This window comes from Moschus berezovskii, chromosome 26, assembly GCF_049115385.1.
Source record: "Moschus berezovskii isolate FMDL1 chromosome 26, NW_MosBer_1.0, whole genome shotgun sequence".
Taxonomy (NCBI): Eukaryota; Metazoa; Chordata; class Mammalia; order Artiodactyla; family Moschidae; genus Moschus; species Moschus berezovskii.
In genome coordinates, this window is record NC_142485.1 from 18,409,081 (window position 1) to 18,432,702 (window position 23,622).

Below are 23,622 nucleotides of genomic sequence, written 5' to 3' on the forward strand. Positions count from 1 at the left end.
CTTGGGGCACAGCCAATCAAACAAACAAAAAAAAACTATTAAAAGAGTGATAGCATGGGAAAGGGAGTGGCTGGAATAGACAGCCTTTATACCATCCTTGGAGTTTGAACCTGTTGTTACAGTGTGAATACACCATTATAGAAGTATAAGCAGGGAAATGAAGTGCCCAGATATATTTGTAAAACTCACCTTCACTTTGTTTTCATTGTTTTATCTTTAAAACACTGATCCACCTGGAATGTTGTAAATGTTGCAATTCAGTGCAAGGCAAAATAAAATAAATTGCAAACATTAGTTAAATAAACATGAGTACAATGTTTACTATCAAAAAGAACTTTGAACTCTTAAAAGAGCTTTGAAACATTTTCAAAGTTTAATTTCTAGAAATACAGCAGACTAAACATTCCTATTTAGAAGACCTTAAAGAGTTTGAATGGTGAAACGTTCACTATGGCAAGGCACACTGAAAGAAGAAACTGATAAATGACGTCAGCTGGGGGAAATACAAATTAATGAGCACCTTACTGTATACATTTCTATCTCATCCTCATTTGGCATGTTGTAATATGGCACACTCCCAAAATTATTATATGTGGAGAGAAATCCTTTCCTAATACTTTATGTCCATACATTTCCATGAAGATCAGCATTGAAACATTTACGGCCTTGAGCTCAATCAACGTATGGCATGATTTTAATGTGAGTCCTCTATTGTCCTGGAAGGTCATGGTGTAACTGATTTCATGTAAAACAGCTAGGTGGCATTTCTTAACTAGCTGCTCTGCTCTTTCTCTTCCACGTTGAGTACAGTATCCACAGTTATTCCAATGTCCTGCAGTGACCAGCCTCCCTCCACTTCCAGAGGCCTTCTGGGAAAGGAAGTAGAAAGGCTGTACAGGGAGGTGCGATACCCCATCTTCATCATCCAGTCATACAAGACCTAGAAGAGAAAAAGCTTCGTTATAAATACTGCACACGGTTGTGTCCCTCATGATAGTTTATGATCTCTCATTGTTAAATCACGCCCCTAGGAGTCATGAAACTGAACTTTCATATTTTTCAAAGGAACTTTCCAGTGTTTAAAGCAAAACAGCATGCCATGAATTTTGAGATGTGAATGACCCTTGATACATTGCTTCAAAGAAGGCCTAGGGACTACTGACACCTACAGGCAGCAGAAGCATTTAACAATTAGGAAACCTCCAATCATAGGGAATGGGAGATTATTCACTAAAAAGGTTAAAAGCAAAAGGTTAGCGTTTGGGAAAAACGTCATTTAGATTACAATCAAAGCCAATAGGCCACATCAAAATCACCCAGGAACAGTCAAAACAGACTTGTTCATGGGCCAGAGACTCTGCCTTTTGATAACAGGCCATCCCTATGAATGTATTGCATTTCCTGTCATAAAGATTCCCATTGTAATTGTCCAAATTTCTACTAAAACTCCTGCTGAAGGATGGTGTGTTGCTTTAGGAAGAAAGCTGAATGACAGAATGTTCTCAGGGAATGCTGGTATCAATTATACTTATATCAACTTATATACTTATATCAATAATTATACTTTATATCAATAATTATACTTTATATCAAAGTGATACTTATATCAATTATAAGTAACCCTTGACTTCTACCACCATCCATGTACCTATTGATATTCCATGTAATAAATGTGCATTATGTCATATAATGCCATAATTTTCCAATATATGAATGTGCCTTAGTTTAACCAATGCCCACATAAGCACTTATGTTACTACCTTTAATCATTTGCCATTATTTCCAAAGAATAAATTCTCATAAATGAAATTTCTGGGGCAAAAGATATATTTTTAAATATATACTGATAAATTATCCCACAAGAACAGCAGTCTAAATTACATTTACATGAACAACGTGAATGTAATTTAATAAGAATCCCTGTTTTCTGCACACACTGCCCCAAACTGGGTACTCTTCTTTTTAATATTTGACAATTTGATAGGTAGAAAATGGTATCCATTTTAATATGCACTTCTATGATTTGAAGTGAGACCAAACATTCTTTTCATATTTATCACTTGGTTTTTAAGTTTTCAAATTTTTTTAGCTAGCATAATCATCATTACTTTATAAATATTTATTCAATTGTTGTTGTTTGGTTGCTAAGTCATGTCCGACTCTTGCAACCCCCATGGACCCCCCCCAGGCTCCTCTGTCCATGGGATTTCCCAGGCAAGTTTTTTTCCTCTAGCTTGCATAATCATTACTTCTTAAATAATTATTAAATTGTTGCTGCCAAATTTTTAACTTGATGAGCTTTATAGAATTTAAAATTTTTATGGAGTCTCACCTACTAGTATTTCCTATTATAGTTTATAGCAGTCTAGACATAGAAGGTTAAGTGCATCAATAAGGAGAAATTTATTTAGATAATTACTTAGATTTTTAATGCACGTATAATGATAAATTCAAATGTACTTAAAATAAAAAATACACCAACATGTTAGTAATTGGTTTTGGTGTCAGATGGCAAATCAAAATTGTTCTTCACTCTAGTTTTCTATATTTTCCAAATCATTGCTAGTGAACACAATATTGTTTTTAAAAGAAAAAAAAAGTCTATTAGAACAAAAAGAAACAAGCTTTAGAGAATGATCTGAAAACACATACAAGCAGTGGGGCTTCTTAGATTAATAATCGATTAGGGCTAATAAGAACAGAGTTAATAATAGCTGCTTCCTGAAGATTTGAAAGCATCTTACCACTGAGCTGTGAAAATATAATTAAAAAGCAAATTAAAAAAAGGAAGAACTGAAAAAAATCTGAATGCAGAAATCACGATTCAAGGAGGCTCAGCATGCCTGATTCTCCAAATTTCTGTCACGTAAAGTATACATAAATCCCATTTATCCTCACCTGATGGTAGTGCAGACAACAGACAACACATCCTCCCTGTATGGGAATAAACTATTGCCAAATTCAACACAAATATTTCTCCAAATATGATTTTTCCGTACCTGTGAACTGCAAGACTTAAAAAACCTTCTCCTCAGGACACGCCCACTTGGACAGCGGAGAGCTACAGTCACGACCTGAGGGAAAAAGTGTTCAGATGAGAATTCCTACCACGGCTGTTTGTGATTCCAAAATCACTACTCCTGTGAAACACCTGTACCTAGTTCTAAGCACTCCTGTGGGGTTTTGTAGAAATTTAGCTCTCAGAGTTGTACACCAACATTAAGGTCCAGAGAAAATTCACCTAAAACACAGAAATAATTCTTCTGAACCTGAAAAACACCTTCCCACTGCTTGAGACCAGTGACAGAGTCTTCCAGAGAGGGCGCCAGAGACTCGAGGCTTCTGTCTGCCCAGACAATATCAAGACTGCAGTTGGGCTATGAAAGAGGCCTTACCAAGCCAAGATGATCCAGAGCAACCTCAGAGTCTGCAAGCAAGACATACACTGGACTGGAAGGAAACAAAACAGTGCCCCATCACTGTAGGCTGGGCACCATGTCTACCTCATGAGAACGAGAGATGAGCCTGGAGTTAGTCCTGGCTGCTGGGGGTCTAGGAGGCCCCCTTTTCCTGGGAGCAGCTTTGTCCTACATATTGAGGTCCCCCACAATTTTTCTTCTGATAAAAGTGTTAAATAGCTAAAAAGAGCTTGCAACATGCTAGTATTTTAAAGAACATTCTAAAAAAGAAAAGAGTGGGAAAGACCTAGAGATTATCATACTAATAAGCAAAGTAAGTCAGAAAGAGAAAGACAAATACCATATGGTATCATTTATGTGGGGAATCTAAAAACAGATGCAAATGAACTTATTTACAAAACTGAAACAGACTCACAGACATAAACTTAAGGTTACCAAAGTGGAGGGCTAAATTAGGGGTTTGGGATTAGTAGATACAAGCTGCTATATATAAAATAAATAAACAACAGGTCCTACTTGTATAGCACAGGGAACTATATTCAACATTCTGTAATAAACCATAATGAAAAAAAACATGTATATATATACATAACTGAATGACTGTGCTGTCCACCAGAAACTAACACAACACTGTAAATCAACTATACTTCAATTTAAAAAAAAGAAAAGATGACAAATTAGTCATTAACTCTGACATTCATTATTCACCCTCAGGAAACCCTTTCTGATGGTCCTATGGAAAGTGTTTTAACCCTTGCTTATGCATAAGAAAGGCACACTTCCCACACTAGAATGCTATCTTTTTCTTGTTTTTAACTTTTATGAACATTATCCTAACTGTCCTGGGAGTTTTGTTGGCAGCACAGTTACAGAAATGGTGGAAATGGTTGTTTTATAGCAGCACCCACCCACTTCAGGAAAGCCACGTTAGCAAATATTTCCATGCACGTAGGTAGAGTGTTTTATTCACATCCAGATTGGGGCGATGTTTTCTCTTACTACTGCTACTAAAGGAAAGTTTTATAATAACACAAAACACTAACAATCACAACAGCCAATTTTGCTTATTTGCAGAACAATAAAACCTAACTTTTACAGTGAGGTTTTGTTCAAACTTTAATGATCTGAGAGGGGAATTAAGGCCAAATGCTTTCAAAGAAACTAAGGTTAAAATATAGTAACTTAATGTTTACTATTGTGATTAGATAAATACTTAAGAGAAATGAACAATCGTTTGAAATCTAGTTACTGTTCTATTATTACAATTACTGTGAAAGGTGGGTGTGTAATTTCTCCTAAGATTACTGACTAAGTCTAGTGGACTGACCTATGAACAGGTCAAAGGCCTGGAACACAATCCAAATTGTAAAGTTAATCTCTGGCCCAAATACAGACTGTTAAATGAAATCTAAATGAAAAGGGGCAGCACTAATTAAAATTTGGCTCCCCTTAAAATGAAATAAGATAGCATACAATAATGAAAATAGTTGCTATGCTATTATGCTAATTACATGATGATGTACAAAACTCTTTTCAAATTATCTTAAATTCTACAGTTATTGTCTTTTCAGTTTAAAAGTAGGACAGTAACATGTGGTGACTATTCTGTTGTGAATTCTAGACTGCTTATAACTCTTTTGACAGTTGTAATATGAAATACATAACAAGCACTTAAATCAGGGTATAAGGCTTAAGAATGGCATTGTTTCCGATACCGCCTCCCTTTCAGAAAGCCACGTCAGCCATTAGTTTACTCATCTATTAGTCTGCTCCTAAGTCCAAGGAGGCTTCCACTATAACAGGAATTTTCTCACATGGCTATTGCAAAGCCTACAGAGCCACAGCTACTACATATACAGGATACACACACACAGTGAAAACTTCATCCTGTTCTGATAAACTTTAAGATGAATGTTCATCCCATCCCTGAGCAACAAAGATTTATTAAGATGTCCCTCTATTCTGTGGGTGACACTACACACTTAATGGGCATAACTTTAAAAAGGAAGTAGAGAATGTCCTGAAAATTAAAATCTCCAGTATTCCTAAAGGTGAAATTATTCTTTTATATATGGACTCATGAAACAGCTGTGTGGCTTAGGGATTAAAATATATTAGTTATGATGGGCAAGCTTTATGTATGATGATAGATCATGATTATGGTATCAGAGCAAAGCTTCGAAGTTGACAAAATATGAAATGGTACTTTTCAGAAAGCCAGAAACAAGTATGGCTATGTGACTGACAAAGACAAACATCCTAAAATCTGGGGTAACTGTGGCATAGTGCTCATTGCCAACTCCAGGTGTGCCTTTTTAACTTGAAAGCACTTTTTTAGGGTGATGGGGTGAAGGATAGGTAGGAAAGGCACACTCTCCAAACTAGAATGTTTCCTTTTTCTTGTTTTTAACTTTTATCATGATGATGACGTTCCACGCCTAAGGTCTACTTTCAATATTATTAAACAGTCCAACTACAACAGAGGGGAAAGGTCAGGCAGAGACACCCGGAGGGACCAGGCTAACTGCTCAGAAACAGTTCATCAGATCAAAGAGCTGGGTGACCAGGTCCAGGAGAATAAATGGACACCCAGAGTCATCGAGGAAGGTAAAAATAAGGGCTGATGAATGGCTAGCAGGGAATTAGGAATTTACCCTTTGAATTCTAATAAATCTATGCGCAGTAGCAACTGCACAGGTGGAAAACGCCTTGCCCAGTGATGATTCTGACAGAATAAAAATCTTCCAAAATTTATTTTCTTTTCTTGATTAGTGTAGAATAGAATACACTAGACAAGTATCAAGTGATATTAACTATACATTAGCGGCATTCTTCACAAAACTTTATTATATAATTGAAAGTTGCTTATCCCTGATTGATACTATATATATATGTGATTCTCAGGTAACATGTAATTCTCAAGTGACAATTTTTTACCTTAATTTTGTTGACTTTATTAACCAAAATTAGCAAAGAGGACCAAAAATCAGAGCAAAGCCAGAGAAGAAGCAGACAGGAGCAAGGAGAAGCAAATAGGAATAGTACTGCTTCTAGAGTAAACAAGGGAATTAAGCCCAGAGGTCTCACGCAGCCAGAGAGCCTGGGCTCCCCTAGGAAGGACCTCAAAATCCTGCCTGTGGCTTCAGCCTCAAGTTGAGGAGATGGGGTGAGACATGATTGAGGTTCATCCCAGCTCTAAAACTCCATTACTGTGACACACACTTTAATGAGTGTAGCACAGAAGGTCATCTGTCAAGTATGGGAAAAGAGCAGAAAAGAAACAAAAGGGAATGACTATGAATAACTCTTATAAAGGGGAGAGAAACACCAGCTGCCTCCAGGTGAGATGTGTTGACCTTTTTAGGGCCACAGACCTGAGATTCTGAAGAGAACCCTCCTTCTACCTGTAGTCACAAAAAGGTACAATTTCAAAGGATTCACTGACCACCTGACGTCTGTCGTCACTGGTGACAGACTGGTGTTCTGTAGGAATAAGGTCATGTGCTTTAAAGCTGGAGAAAAGTCTTAAAAGGCATTCCCTGTCAACCTGAGCTGTAGTTAGTTACTCCGTATTTTAAGTGGTTGTCACGGATACCAACCCAGAGCTTGAGGACAGGTGAGGATGTAGGAGGGTCAGGACAGACATATCACGGGTGTGGACGTGATGGGTGTAACGGCGGGGAATTAGACCTTTGGTTTTTTCTTAAATTGTGTTTCTCCTGGGACTGTGATTCTCCTGGCATTGATTGCACACTTCATTGTCTCTATTTGTATAAGACTTTCAGAATTTTCCTCAGTATTTTAGTATCCAAAATACTAACTTATGTGCTGCAAATGTGTTGGCAAAAATGAGACCCTCCAGCGTGTTCATGGCTGCCTGAGAAATGGTTTTCAGGGAGTGTAACAGTCACTGCGCTCCTCCCCCGCCAAATAAAAAGCTTTTCAGGTTGTGAGGGCGATCTGGTTGTAACACCTGTCGCCCCATTGATCGCCAGGGTTGATGCGACTGACCTGGCTAGATGGGCGGGTGTCTCCTCCCTCCTTCACCTTTCCCATGAGCGTTTCTCCTGAAGCTGTGCCCTCAGTGAAATCGGACAGCCATCCCAGGTGGAGGAGGACGGGTCTTCAGTAAAGGGCCTAGGAGTAGCAGTGCTTCCCCGATAGAACCTCCAAGCAAGCTCCCAAGCTTACTCTCTTTAAATTGTACACTTTATTGCTTGGAAAGGTGTAATAAACTTAATTGATTACAGATAAAAAAGTTAACCTCAGTTTATTGTTTACTAAGACATTTTTTGGGTGTTATTTCTACTTCAAATGCTAAAACATTGGAGAAGGAAATGGCAACCCACTCCAGTGTTCTTGCCTGGAGGATCCCAGGGACGGGGGAGCCTGGTGGGCTTCCGTCTATGGGGTCACACAGAGTCGGACACGACTGAAGTGACTTAGCAGCAGTAGCAGTAACAGTAACAGTCACTTAGAGTCAAGAAATGGAAAACCACCCAGCTTTCCTTTGCCTATGCCATTTCACGGCTTTAAAGATGTGCTTCTGTACATTAGAGACGGAGTGAAACTGAGCTGGGCATTTAGGAAGGTGGCACAGATTATGGCAAAGCAGTTGGGCAGAGGACACAACGCAGAGTCGGGATTCAGTCCAACCCTGACCCCAAACAGCAAACCATCTTTCAATTAAAAAACCTACAAAGTAGCTACAAATGCAGCCTTCATTTTCTCTTTTTTAATGGAAAAACTACAATTTGAAGTCATCTGCCTATTTTGATTCCATTTTAATAGGCACCTCATTTGATGACCTAACATTTTGGAAAAGACCACATATCCAATCTCTGCCTGATGAAGTGGGAGGGCTTTAAAACACAAGCTCAGCAGACAGCAGGCTTCCAAAATAGGGCTTGACTGAAGCATTTGATACCATCCCATATTTGAAACAAGACCTAATCATGGTGCAAACACATAAACACTGTACTATTTTTTCTTTCTAAATCCAAATGTAGGTAAGATATACTTGATGTTAAAGAAAAGTAAAAATACATTGATTTTCAAAGAAAAAAAAGATAAGCTTACTTCTTCAGCTGTTTCAGGAGGTTCTTCAGGTAAATCAAGAACCTAAAGAAAAGTAGGTATTTAGTAACAGGAATGTAAACAGAAGAAGAAAAAAATAACCTCAAAGAGAAGAGTTCCTTTCAACAAAGAGTTTGGACATATCTATGCTTAATGGAATCTTTTCTTTTAATATACATTTATAAAGTGTTTACAATGAGAGATTCAATAAACATTTTTGGATAAGGAACTCTGTGCTAACAATAACATCATAAAAATGGGATTTGAAAAAAAGCAGATCTCAGATGATGGCTGCTAATCTATACACATTTAAAGAATGTTATGTTTATGCTGTTCTAAGATATTACATAAAAATGTACTACTAAAGGAACAGAGGATAAAAATTAAGTTCAGTAAAACCCCATAATTATTTAGGTTTGTACATATATGCATCAGGATGAGTACATATATATTTCTCTTAACTGGTGCCTTCTAAGGAGCTGGAAAACCACCATTCCCTTTGGTTGCTTTCATGATTTATCCACATTTCCCTATTTCTGTTAATCTATTAAAAAACCAGATGTACAAAGCATTTTCTCTCACTAAAACATTGTACAACAATTTCACCTTCAAGGGATGCTTTTTATTTTTTAATACCATAGATTCCATATTTTATAACATTTTATCTAACATTCATCGCATTTATTAAATCATTCATTTGTTTTTGTTTAGTATCAAAAACATATGTGATGGTCAATTAGAATTTACCATCAGCATGAGATAATCTATGCTATTAACAAAATAGCAAAGAATCTTACAAATGTAATGAGTCCATGTAGCTCTCTAGATCTTTTTCAAATGTTAGAAATAGTTCAAAGACCCAGTTCCTACCCTCAAGTTCCATGAAGGGACCAGGAAACCTCAGACTGAGAAGCAGTACATTGGAAACTACTTTTAAGGAACACATAGCTTAGCAGCTTCCCCTAAGACTCAATAGAAACACACTTATTTCAACCTTGAGTGAAGTCGGTCAGTCGTGTCCGACTCTTTGCGACCCTGTGGACTGTAGCCCACCAGGCTCCTCCGTCCATGGGATTCTCCAGGCAAGAATACTGGAGTGGGTTGCCATTTCCTTCTCCAGGGGATCTTCCCGAACCAGGGATCGAACCCAGGTCTCCCGCATTGCAGGCAGATGCTTTAACCTCTGAGCCACCAGGGAAGCCCTAAACCAGCTCCAAATCAGTCTTCTTAGGGATTAAAGATTTGAAAGAAAAGAAGGGATAATAAACCTGGACATCGCTCCAGAGTGAATGGTTGCTAACTCATTCCCTAAAAGGGGCACTGAGGACAATGATATATTCATGTTAATAACGTTAGCTACTCAGCTAAGCTCCAATACTTTGGCCACCTGATGTAAAGAGCTGATTCACTGGAAAAAGACTTGATGCTGGGAAAGACTGAAGGAAAAAGGAGAAGGGGGCAGCAGAAGAAAAGATGGTTGGAAGGCATCACTGTCTCAATGAACACGAGTTTGAGCAAACTCTGGGAGATAGTGGAGGACAGAGGAACCTGGCATGCTGCAGTCCATGGGGTCAGAAAGATTTAGACACAACTGAATGACTCAACAACAAAACGTGTGACTTCATTGTATCTTAGCTGCCCAAAGGAATGTCTCTGTTAGTAAATACTGCATTTTTTGTTTCTACATAATTAAATTACTTCCTTAAAAAGAACTATTTACTAAATGTACTATCATTTATCTTCCTAGATTCCTTGTAAGTTTGGCTCCGAATGCTAGCATTTAACAAGAAAAGTGATTCTTAATGAAGCTGAAGTGATTCTTAATGAAGACACCATCTGGATTCCCTCAATATACCACTTCCGCCCAAAGAACAATATCCCTACTGTACGTGGATACAGCTCAGTGAACAGATATTAAGTAATGAACCTTCTTCTTTGTGGGCTGCTCAGCGGGTGGTGAAACTTTGGTTACAGGCTTAGGCAAGTTCCGTCTCTTTGCTGCTTCTCTGTTTGATGTTTCAAAAGATGCCTGACTGTCACTATCAGGCTCCAAATCTTCATCACCCTGGTCAAAAGCAAACTCAATTCAGAAGTGAAGTCATTACGTAGAGCAGCTGCATTCTCTGTTGCCATCTTTCACATTACCTTTCTTACCAAGCCTTGACATTTCATGACATAGTTATCATTATGAAATGGATACAAACACTGTGCTTCACTGTCAGAATCCTACTGGCATAGGATAAATCCTATAAATCCTACTGTTTACCCCTACTGGATCATCTTCTTTATGAGATGATGAAAGGTACAGTGTAAGAAGATAGCAAAAAAAAAGTCTTCGGGACAGAAAGCTTCTTACACAAAAAAATCTACATCCTTTTAAATTCCTCTAAAAATGAATTTCTTGATGAATATCCTTTTCTCTCTGAAAGAAAACTTAACGTTGTAAACTTCCACTTGCAAATGACAAAATTCATACTCAATGCCAAAGGAAGAGAGTCAAAGATCAATTTGGCTTCACAAAAACAGAGCTAAACAAAATGAATATAATGTGAGCTTATAATACCCAAGAGATTTGGATGCCCTCATATAAAAGATGTGATTTATTCAACAGTTTTCTCAGACTGTCTTAAGTTAGAACTTCGCAAGGATCTAAGTTATATGCTCTTTAGGCACCAAAAACCACTTAAACATTTGACATACAAATATGATCAATAAAAACTCAATATATATATAAGCATTATTAATAAAGACTCCTAAAAATAGACTGGAATAATAATTTGCAATTTTTAAAAAAATTATTATCTGTTAAAGGAAACATAAGCAATAGCAGAATTCAAAATATGAAATGAGAATATTTTCTAACCCCAAGTTTATGACCATTGCTTAACTTCCAGGTTTCACCCGTCATCTGATAGAAGCGTTCTTCCAGCTTTTTCAATTTCATCTCCTGGCTAGGTTTTAGAACATTCTCTATGTATCTGCTGACCTGTTCCAAAAAAAAAAACAGGTGACTATACATTAACACCCCTAAGATTTTATTTACATTGTCTATAAAGCTGTAAATAAGAACCAGGTAAGAAGTGGTGTTTTAACACTAAAACCTACATCCTCCACTGTTGCATCACTCTCTAAAAATTTGCATTTGTATATAATGCAAAGAAAAACAAATGTTCTATCCTTCCGCTTGTATGGTAGTCTGCCAATACATCCTTTAATGGGTTTTCGGTGAAATAAAAACTTACTAGGGTTGGAGATATAAGTATGCCCAAGTGCTACCTGACATTTCAAGATCATGAAAATAACTGTTAGATGATCATCCACGGTAAATGCAACTTCTAGTTAGCAAAACCAATCTTGGATAGGATGAAGCAAAAGCAGTGCTCAGAGGTAAAGGTATGGGTGTAAATATCTAATTAAAGAAGAAAAGATATCAAATCATTAATTTTACATCTTAAAAATCTTGAAAAAGAACAAGTTAAACACAAGGCTGGCACGTGAAAGCAAATAATAAAGAAGATATAAAAACAGGGAATAGAATAGAAAAACAACAGAACCAATGAAACCAAAAAGTGGTTCTTTGAAAAAAAATTAACAAACCTTTAACTTGACTAAGAAAAAGAGATGACTACCAAAATCGGAAATGAATGTAGAGAAATTGAGACCCTCAGAAATTGCTGGTGGACATACAAAATGGTGTGGAAAATAGTTTGGCTGTTGCTCAAGAAGTTATTATATAGAATTACCATATGAGCCAGCAATTCCATTTCTATATATATGCCCCCAAAGAATTGAAAATAAGTTCTCAAATATTTGCACACAAATATTCACAGCAGTACTATCCACAAAAGTCCAAAGGTGGAAACAACCTAACTGCCCATCAGTGAACAGATAAACAAATTGTGATCCATCCATACAGTGGAATATGACTCAGTCATAGAAGAAATGAAGGGCTGATTTATACTATATGGATGAACCCTGGAAAACATTAGGCAAGGGAAAAAAGTCAGACACAAAAGGTCACATGTTATATGATTTCACTTGTATGAAACATTCAGACAGATCCATACAAACAGAAAGCAGATTGCTGGTTGCCAGAGGATGGAAGGAGTGAGGAATGGGGAAATAACTGTTTAATGGGTGTGGGGTTTTCTTCTGGGGTGATGAAAATGTTTTGGAACTAGGCAGAGGTAGTGATTGTACAACATCGTGAATATTCTAAATGCCAACAAATTACGGGTTTCCCTGGTAGCTCAGCTGATAAAGAATCCACCTGCAGTGCAGGAGACCTGGATTTGACCCCTGGGTTGGGAAGATCCCGTGGAGAAGGGAACAGCTACCCACTGCAGTATTCTGGTCTGGAGAATTCCATGGACTGTATAGCCCATGGGGTCGCAAAGAGTCGGACACGACTGAGCGTTGGACTGAGCGTTATACACTTTTACTACTCAATGTTTATACCTTTCAATTCTTTTAGATGGGCCAAAAGGGTGACAGGCAGTAAGGCCAGGTGTGAAGTCGGAAGATGGCTCTCTGAAGTGAAGTGAAAGTCGCCCAGCTGTGACCTAAATTTGAAATTCCCCCACATATTTTTGTATTTTCTCTATATACTTTCCAAAAAGTAGGCTTTACCTTTTCACCCTGTGCCTCTTGTTGTTTCTTCCTCACAAGTTTTTGCCTTTTCTCATTCTTCTCTTCTTCTTCTAAGATACCAAAACATATACGTGCTTTATAATTCCCATGTATCAGTAAGTTGAATGTTATTTTCTCTGAAAATCATCTGTAGATCTTCACATTTGGGGAGAGAAAAGCCTTCAAAAAACAGACTTATTTTTCAAATAATAAAGATCAGATAGACACAGACAGTCGAAACAAAGGAATCTGCAAGAAATTTCTTTCTGTAAGAAATGTCAATCTGTAGGAAAAGGTCTGTTCGGAAACAAAAACTTTCTGTCATGTATTACTATTGCGGGTTACAGTTTTGGTAGGGAGACTTCAAGAATAATGATGGTGGGTTTTTTTTCTGCAGGTGCCGGATAGGGTTTTAGCAGCTCTACAGAAGCCCCATTCCCACACATGAGGTGTAGAATACTGTGCTGCAGCCATTTGGTCACCCTTGGACATGACGGTAAAAGCAATACACCTGGATTCTCAATGTGGGGTGTGAGCGGCAACCTTTGCAGTGACTTAACCAATATTAGATTATAAGCCACTGAATGTCAAGAGAAGGGATCTCTGCTGTTGTATAGACCTTTTAAAGTTTGGGTTAGAAATGATACAGTTTCAGACATATATACAAGAAAAAAGAAAAATTTCTCATAAAAATATTGGGGTATAGCCCATTCAAAATTGTTAAGTTGTAAGTGTTACTCTACCATAAAATTACACAGCACAAATGAATGGTAAAATGATGCTTATTGTGCAAAAGTTCTCGAATAAAGGAAAGAAATTTCAGTAGAAAAGTATAAAAGGGTAGCATAAACAGTAAACTTACCTTTCAGATAAACTTGGGAAGGTTTAAACGAGTTAACCCATGAGGTAGTCACAGAAATAATTAATGTAAGAAGAGCAAGCAGTAGGAAAATCCGGCCACACAGCAAAATTAGATCTCTGATTCCTTATAAAAGTTAAAAAAAATTACAATTACAATTCAAAACATTTTTCTTGATACTAATAATAAGTACTAATACATTAGAAGATTATCTGTACTAGAAGAGTACAGTAAAAGTTAAGGTATGTAACTGTCTTAAGATTTTTCATATAGTCTCCTTTGGGCAACAAAATTCATCATGACTGTCATTACCAGAACAAGTTTTCAGAAAACGATTCTAGAACATCTTATCTCTCAGGAATATAAGTATAATCTGAGTGACTGGCTACATTATAAATATATGACTATCAATAATGCATAAATTCTGGTTTACTTTCAGCCCAGAGAAGGAAAGAAAATAATCCACATAATTGGGAATTAAATTGTGATAGTATCATCTTATCAGATTCTAGTTCTATTTAAAAAAAGCCACTCCCACTGAAACACCAAATTCTTCTCACATGTAAATCATGCAACTCTGTACTTCTCTATTACTCAATATTTACTTCATCATCTGTAAATAAATTTACTAGATACATGTTTGCCTAGAAAAAATTAAAATTTCAGTACTTGATTTTTATTATTTTAAGAACCAAATGAAAATTAATCAGCAAAAATGTAACAAGTACCTTCTTTGTGTAATACGCTTTGCCAAATGGTAGGGAGTGTACATATAAAGTTGGATTAAAAATGGTTTCCACCCTCTACAAATTTCTAGTTCTGTTTTGTAATTCTCAAAAGTTACCAGGCATGTACAGAGGAAACATCTTACCAGTGTGATGGGGGCTGTCAGTCAAATAACTAAGAATTAATGAAGGAATCATATATACAGACTTAAATATTTTAACTGAAAACAGATATACACGCACACACACATATATATACACACACGTACGTATTATATATCATCCTTAAAAAAATAAGCAATTTAAATTTATTTAAAGTTTTTGTTTTCTTTTGCATTACAACCCCTCCAACCTTTGCCAGCATTAACTACTGATTCAGGTATTATTCAATAACATGTAATTAACTCTAGAGTAACTATGGTCATTTCAAAAGTAATTTGATACCTAGAGTATTCATATTTAGAGAAACAAATGCTTTATGGAACTTATGTTCCATAACACTGCTTTTTGTTCCAACAAGCAAGCAATTTCAAATGGGAATACAAAAGAACTAGATTTATGTGTACACCTCTCAAGTAAGAAATTTTTAAATTAAGTTGAGGTGTTTTGTTTATACTATGCTCAAGAGCCCATATGCAGGACACTTCAAAGGATAACAAATGTGATGAACCAGCATTAAAACACTTAGTTTGCTGCTACTGCTAAGTCACTTCAGTTGTGTCCGACTCTGTATGACCCCATAGACGGCAGCCCACCAGGCTGCCCTGTCCCTGGGATTCTCCAGGCAAGAACACTGGAGTGGGTTGCCATTTCCTTCTCCAATGTGTGAAAGCGAAAAGTGAAAGTGAAGTTGCTCAGTTGTGTCCGACCCTTAGCGACCCCACAGACTGCAGCCTACCAGGCCTCCATCCACGGGATTTTCTAGGCAAGAGTACTGGAGTGGCTTGCCATTGCCTTCTCCAAAAACACTTAGTTTAAATATAAGTAAAAATGTAATTAGCAATGAGTGCTTTTACAGAGTAGGAAAAATACCGATCATTTCTCAATATATGTCCAAAAATATAGCACAGGTGAATGAACATGTCTGAATTCTCTTTGGTAATTCAATTAGCAGCTCCAGCTAAAAGTAGCAGTATCTCTAAGTTCTGGTCCAAACATAACTAGCTCTGCAGCTGTTGCACTGAGATGTATGATTTTTAAAACAGACTAAAATAGTTACTGGATATTTGCAGAATCAGTAACAAGAAACCAAAGTAGACAACTACCAGTTTACAGTTGTGAAAGGATTCTAGAAGAAAGGAGTTAAGTGAAAATGTATAAAACTAAGTGGAAAGGCTACCAGGAGCCCAGTTGCATTTTCTAGAATTTTTTATTTTTATTAAATTAGATATTGTGATAAGTGATGGGAGTACAAAAAAAGACGGGGGGAACCCCTCTGTGCTGAAGAAATATATTATCCTGTGGTTACAGCTTATCGTGTGAACATCTCCTTCTGCAACCCTGAGTAACCACCTTCTCATTGACTAGTGACTCAAATAATAGTGCAAAGTAGATTATAGATGAGCAGAGTAATGGTGAATTCTGTAAGGTAAGGAAGCAGGTAGATTCTGGAATAAGTGTGAATTTAACAGTTCTGTCTATCATTTTGATAAAGGTCTTGTTAGAGTCCAATATGGCTGGAAATAATTAGAGAATGTCTGTAGATTTTTTAAAAGGCATTTTATTTTATTTCAAGCAGCGTTCTGAGTACCTGACTTCTTGGGGGTCGGGGTAACGAGAGGAAATATACAAAGTTAAATGGCATCACGGTCTCTTAATTACCTTCTTCCTTCTCACCCATTCATTGATTTACGCACGCATGCAGTGACTAGAGACCGAACACCTGCCTTCTGCAGTGCGAGTGCAAGTCCTAACCAATTCCAGGGAATCCTCATAGTGGCCAATTTTAGAAGTGAATTTAATAAGGGAGACAGACATGTAAACAGATCATTAATATGTCCAAAAATGAATGAATTCTCCACCAGTCCACGTTTCATTTTTCCCTTTATCACTGGTATCACCAACTGCCTGAAGTTGTTCTTTGCCAAATGTAGGCGCCATCCTTGAATCTCTCCTTTCCGACACCCAAATCATTAATCCATCAACAACCCTGCTGATTCCACTTGGCTAAAATCCCAAATCTGTGCACATTTCACCTCCTCTGTTATCCTAGTCCAGGCCAACTGTCATCATGAATTCCCTACTTCAGAAGCCTAACAAGCCTCACTGCTTCTGCTGTAACATCCTTGCAAAACATTCTCCACACAGAACCCAGTGACCTCTAAAAAGCCTTAAGGAAGTCCCTTAACCTCACTATATCTCAGTTTCTGCCACTCTAATGACAGAAAGCAAAGAGGAACTAAAGAGCTTCTTGATGAATGTGAAAGAAGAGAGTGAAAAAGCTGGCTTAAAATTCAACATTCAAACAACTAAGTTCATGGCATCCAATCCCATCACTTCATGACAAATACATGGGGGAAAAGTGGAAACAGTAACAAATTTTATTTTCTTGGGCTCCAAAATCACTGCAGATGGACTGCAGCCATGAAATTAAAAGACACTTGCTCCTTGGAAGAAAAGCTATGACAAATTTAGACAGTGTATTAAAAAGAAAAGACACCACTTGGCTGACAAAAGTCTGTATGGTCAAAGCTATGGTTTTTCCAGTAGTCATGTACAGATGTGAGAGTTGGATCATAAAGAAGGCTGAGGACAAGAATACTTGATGATTTCCAACTGTGGTGCTGAAAAAGACTTTAGAGAGTCCCTTGGAATGCAGGGGTAGCAAACCAGTCAATCCTAAAGGAAATCAACCCTGAATGTTCCTTGGAAGGACTGACGCTGAAGCTCCAATACTTTGGCCACCTAATGCGAAGAACTGACTCATTTGAAAAGACCCTGATGCTGGGAAAGATTGAGGGCAGAAGGAGAAGGGGTTGACAGAGGATGAGATAGTTGGATGGCATCACCGACTCAGTGGACATGAGTTTGAGCAAACTCCAAGAGATAGTGAAGATCAAAGAAGCCTAGTGTGCTGAAGTCCATAGGGCCGCTGTCAAAGTGTCCGACACCACTTAGCGACTGAACGACAAAAATAGGGATTATAATAGTACCCATCTAAAACCTTTTCATATTGATTGTAAAGCGGGTAGATGAAATAATGAATGAACAGCATTTAGAATTTGGTGCTAAATGAATGTTACTGATACTATCTTGAGCCAATCTCCCTCTATATCTCCTTGATCCAGCCTCAATGGTCTTCATCCTTTTCCTCCAACGCGTCACAATTCCTTTATCTGGATGTTTTCCGGCTTTTCAAAGGGTTGATTCCTTATTATTTAAATCTTGACTTAAACTCCTCAGCAGGTTTACCTCACGTCAGTTTACTTCCTTTTGAGCACTCAACACAATTTAAAAGTCCTGTATATGTTTGTTCCTGTGCTTTCTGCCTCTGTTCTCTTACACGCAAAACTTCACCAGATCTAGGACGACTTTTTCAGCCACCGGGAGTCAACTTCCTCAATGCAGCGGGTGTCTTGCTTTCCCCCTACCAGACCCCTACCCGGACCCCGATCCGGACCTGGATCCGGAAGAGGGAGGCCGGCGCGGTGCAACTTGGGAGTCGTAGTCAAGCCGCCCAGAGGCATCGCGGCTGGGAAACGGAAATTCAACGCAGTGTTCATGGGGCCGTTACCCGGTTGTGAGGGTCAAAAGGGAAAAGCCAACACCTACCCAGATCTGGTATCCCACGCCGGAGCTCCAGACACAAGAGGGGAAGAGCAGAGAGTAGAAAAATACCAACAACCCCACGAGAAGCCATAGTGACGGGAGCCCCGCTTCCGGGCGGAAGGCCCGCCCCTTCCGGTTGCGCCTTCCCGGGAAAGTGGAGTGGAGACCTTGTAAAGGGAGGAATTTGGGGAGACAGCGAGACCGTGAAGCCTGGTCGTTGGTCAGATTGAGATGAGCCCAGGTTTTTGAACTCATAATCTGTAGCGTTAGAACAAATGCAGGACACCTCACGTCACGTGGGCGGTGAGACGGCCTCGCTGGCGCCCGCCTAGTCAAGTCCTGTCAAACGTGCACTCTGTCAAGTCAAACGTGCGCTCTGGCTAGGCTGGCCGCACCTGGATTCCGGAGACTGTGAAAAAGAGTTGTCAAGAGTGAAATAGAAAGGGTACGGGCAGTTGACGCTGTGAGGAGGCAGCCTGGCCCTTTGGCCTCGTGTCCGTAGAGGGTGCTTGTGGACTTTTTGGTCGGAGCAACTGAGCGCCACTCTGCCGAAGCACCTTCTTCATCGCCACAACGGTCTCCAGCTCATTTCGTGGTCTCTGGTTCCTGTGGAAAGATGATTCAAAAGTGGGACCTGGCACCTAATCCTGGAGACCCGCCACCCCTTCTCCGCTCCGGGTCAGTTTTGCCAGCAGGGTTGTTGTTAAAGACTTAACTCGGCCTCACAGTTCTGTGACCTCATTGCCCTCCCGTGACTCCCCTCCATGGCGCTTCTGCCAACCTACAGCGCAATTAAGCTAGGGAGTTCCTTGCAATTTACAAGCTTTCATGCTTTGAAAGTTCATTTTCTGACCTAACCATCAATTTTCCCACCCTGGCTAACATTTATTGAGCCCCACAGTCTGGTGCCCGGAGGATTTATGAGACTCAGATACGTGTAAGTTAGTGAATTTGCCCTCAGGAAGCTCAGAAACTAAGTTTAGTGGCCCTGCAAACAGATAAATGAACTCCGGGAGTTGGTGATAGACAGGGAGGCCTGGCGTGCTGTGATTCACGGGGTTGCAAAGAGTCGGACGCGACTGAGCGACTAAACTGAACTGAAACAGATAAATACAGCCAGTGCTTGAGTGTTTGATAAGGATGGGCACGGGGCTGTAGAACCCTATCCCCAGCGAGGGCTTGAAGGCTTTCCTGAAGGAAATCATGCCTAAATTGTGTCCTAAAGGTTCAGTTCAGTTCAGTCGCTCAGTCGTGTCCGACTCTTTGCAACCCCATGAATGACAGCTATCCTGGTTGGCAAGAATTTCCTGGAACAAATAGGAAAGTCATGTTGATTGATGTAAGGTCACAGTTCTCAGTGATCATAATTATTATTCATAGGTGTTTCAATTCTTGCCATAAAATCTTATATGAACACTTTGAGTATTGTATAAGAGGAAGAAATGATGTGTTAGTTGCTCAGTCATGTCCAACTCTTTGTGACTCCATGGACTGTAGCCCACCAGGCTCCTCTGTCCGTGGGATTTTCCAGGCATGGATACTGGAGGGGTTTGCCATTCCCTTCTCTGGGGGAATCTTCCTGACCCAGAATTGAATCAGGGTTTCCTGCATTGCAGTTTGATTCTTTACCATCTGAGCTATCAGGGAAACCCTGGTATAAGAGGAAGGGACGTTTAAATCTTGATAGTTTATATTAAGTCCTTCTCTATTAGCATTCTTAAAACACAATTTTCAGATTTTTTTTATATTTAAGGAGTGATGCTACCAGTTTTTTTATGTGTAAAAAAGTAGGATTGTCGAGACTTCTGTGATGGTCCAGTGGCTAGGACTCTGTACTCCCAATGCAGGGGGCCTGGGTTTGGTCCTGGTTGGGGAACTAAATGCCACACGCCACAGCTAGGAATTTACATCCTGCAACTAAGGATCTTGTGTGCTATAGCTGGGAACCGGTGCAGCCAAATAAATTTAAAAAATTTTTTTAAGTACGATTGCCATCACATTTTAAAATTAATCATATTTCACTGGGGGGAAAATGTTTATTAACATGTAGCCTGAATTGTATGTATTAAGAGTATCCACACTCCAGAAGATGGTGAAAGACAGGGAAGCTTGGTGTGCTACAGTCCGTGGGGTCGCAAAGAGTCAGACTGAGTGACTGAATAACAACAACAAAACTGCTTATGTTACCTAATATTTGGAATTTTTGTATTAAGAAAACTAGTTAAATTTTTTGATAGCTAATGAAAATTTTCAGACAAAAAAGTTGAATAAATTTACAATGACTATCCATTTACCCACATTTTATTATGTTGTTTAACTGCTAAGTCATGTATGACTCTAAGACCCTGTGGACTATAGCTCACTATGGTGTTTTCCAGGCCAGAATACTGGAGTGGGTTGCCATTTCCTCCTTCAGGGGATCTTTTCAATCCAGGGATCAAACCTGTGTCCTTGCTTCTTCTGGTTTGGCAGGTGGGTTCTTTACCTCTGAGCCACCTGGGAAGCCCACATTTTATTATACATATTATCATATCTGTCAATCTATCCATTCATCAACAGGTCTTATTTTGATGCATTTCATAGTTGGAGACTTTAGAACATTTTCCCCAAGATACTTCAGTGTGCGTATCATTAACTATATCATATGTGTCTGCATACTTAATATATATATTTCAGCATGCATTTCATTAACTACATTGAAAAGCTAACATCTTAACCCTACCCTTCCTTGGGTTCCAACATAATCACTGTTAAAAGATAAACTGAAACATGTTAAAAATTTTGAGAGTTTGAGCAAAAGTTGATTCAGATCTTCTATCCTGATAGAAAGGAGCTCTGGGGAGCTGAGAAAATGGACTTTACTAGGCAAAAGGGAACAGAAACACGGAAGTTATTTTAGGCAAAACAGCAGGTTGATTATTGCAAGGCTATTTTAGAGGATGGCAGGGGTCCAAGAAGTAGATTCCCTAACTAGTGCTATCAGGTGATTCCATTTCTGGAAGAGCTGAAGCTGTAAGTAAATTCTGCGTTTGGTGGTATGGGGATTCGCATAATCAATCCGTTTTAGGCCTCTTGTCTTGTTTCTTAACCTCATATACTAGTGCAAAATACAAGATTTTTCCCAGAAAGTAACCATTGTTTTGATTTTTTTTTTCTACTATTGATTAGCTCTGTCTCTTTTAAAACATCTAAAATCCCATAGACAGAGAAGTCTGGCAGGCTATAGTCTATGGGGTCGCAAAGAGTTGGACACAACTGAGCAACTGAGCACACATACAGGACTTCTATAAATGTAATGATACAAATGTGCTATTTGGATTAAGCTTTGTACACACATCATAATTTAAATTTTTTGAGATAATTTTAGGTTCACATAGAGTTATAAGAAATAATACAGAGGGAGCACATGCATTCTTTACTCAGTTTCCCCCACTGGCAAATTCATTCAAAATTATAGTACAGGATTTATATAAACAGGAAATTTATATTGACACAATCTATCAGGCTTACTCAGATCTTACAAGTTTTACAAACACTCATTTGTGGGTAGGCATTTCGCTGTATACAGTGTTATTACCTGTGTTGTTTCCTGTGACCGCCACCAGTCAAGATACATAACACATAATAGCTCCATCACTATCTCTTGCCGTACCTTTTTGTAGCCACAGGCACTTTGTTTTCTATCCTTCATCACCACCATACCCCAGGCAACCAGCAATCTGTTCTCCATCTTTTTAAGTTTGTCGTTTCAAGAATATTATGTAAAGTGAAATTATACAGCATTCAGTGAAGTGAAGTGAAAGTTGCTCAGTCGTGTCTGACTCTTTGTGACCCCATGGACTATACGGTCCATGGAATTCTCCAGGCCAGAATACTGGAGTTCATTAACTACAATGAAATGCACATCTTTTTTTTTTAATTCACTTATCTTAATTGTACCATTCCTTGAGTACCCCTATAAGCATGTTTAAAAACAAACTAGTGACTGGGGACTCTTGTGCCCCCAATGCAGGGGGCCTGGGTTTGGTCCCTGGTCAGAAAACTGGATCCCACATGCTGCAACTAAAGACATGCTGCAACTAAAGCCTGGCACAGCCAAATAAATACATATTTTTTTCAAACTAAATAAAAAGGCAAATTGAGCCATATTAAAAATTTTAATATTGGCTTTTGAGAAAGCTTTTTTTACTCAGTATACTCTCCTTGAGATTTATACAAGTTAAGTGTATCACTATTTATTCTCTCACAATGGAAGCAGTGAGAGACTTTATTTTGGGGGCTCCAAAAACACTGCAGATGGTGACTGCAGCCATGAAATTAAAACGCTTGCTCCTTGGAAGAAAAGCTATGACCAACCTAGACAGCATATTAAAAAGTAGAGACATTACTTTGCCAACCAAGGTCCTTCTAGTCAAAGCTATTGTTTTTCCAGTAGTCATGTATGGATGTGAGAGTTGGAATATAAAGAAAGCTGAGCACAGAAGAATTGATGCTTTTGAACTGTGGTGTTGGAGAAGACTCTTGAGAGTCCCTTGGACTGCAAGGAGATCCAACCAGTTCATCCTAAAGGAAATCAGTCCTGAATATTCATTGGAAGGATTGATGCTGAAGCTGAAACGCCAATACTTTGGCCACCTGATGCAAAGAACTGACTCATTTGAAAAGACCCTGATGCTGGGAAAGATTGAAGGTGGGAGGAGAACTGGACAACAGAGGACGAGATGGTTGGATGGCATCACTGATGTGATGGACATGAGTTTGAGTAGGCTCCGGGAGTTGGTGATGGACAGGGAAGCTTGGCTTGCTGCAGTCCATGGAGTCGCAAAGAATTGGACATGACTGAGTGACTGAACTGAACTGATAGTAAACACATTTTTAGTTTTGTAAGAAAATGCCATATTTATTTTTCAGAGTGACTCCAGAAATCTATTTGGGATCCTAAGCTCCACATGTGATGGGAGAAACTCCACAAGGGCAGGCAAAGACAGATCAGGGAGCTGTAAGGTGATTGAACCATACAGCTCACGTAGGTAAGGAAACATTTCGACTCCAACTGACCAGCATGGAAGTCCCCTCTCTAGGAGAGGAATAAACAAACATTTTATATAAATGACCAGGTAGTAGTCATTTCTATAAGTGAGTAGAT

General features: G+C 38.8%; 1 protein-coding gene across 2 annotated transcripts; it reads right to left on the minus strand.

Moving 5' to 3' along the window:
• Positions 1 to 288: 288 nt before the first annotated feature.
• Positions 289 to 18,710, minus strand: UBXN8 (UBX domain protein 8). 2 transcript variants are annotated; one of them, XM_055416556.2, is made up of 8 exons: positions 18,480 to 18,710; positions 13,987 to 14,109; positions 13,125 to 13,195; positions 11,359 to 11,481; positions 10,423 to 10,560; positions 8,499 to 8,540; positions 3,000 to 3,074; positions 303 to 940 (listed from the first exon to the last, which is right to left on the minus strand). In XM_055416556.2, the coding sequence occupies exons 1-8, from the start codon at positions 18,565 to 18,567 to the stop codon at positions 773 to 775; spliced, it is 828 nt and encodes a 275-aa protein (XP_055272531.1). In that variant the 5' UTR covers positions 18,568 to 18,710; the 3' UTR covers positions 303 to 772. The 2 variants fall into 2 exon arrangements, with proteins under 2 accessions (XP_055272532.1, XP_055272531.1); XM_055416557.2 differs by lacking the exon at positions 10,423 to 10,560 and having other exon boundaries at positions 289 to 940; positions 18,480 to 18,686.
• Between the last annotated feature and the right edge of the window lie 4,912 nt (positions 18,711 to 23,622).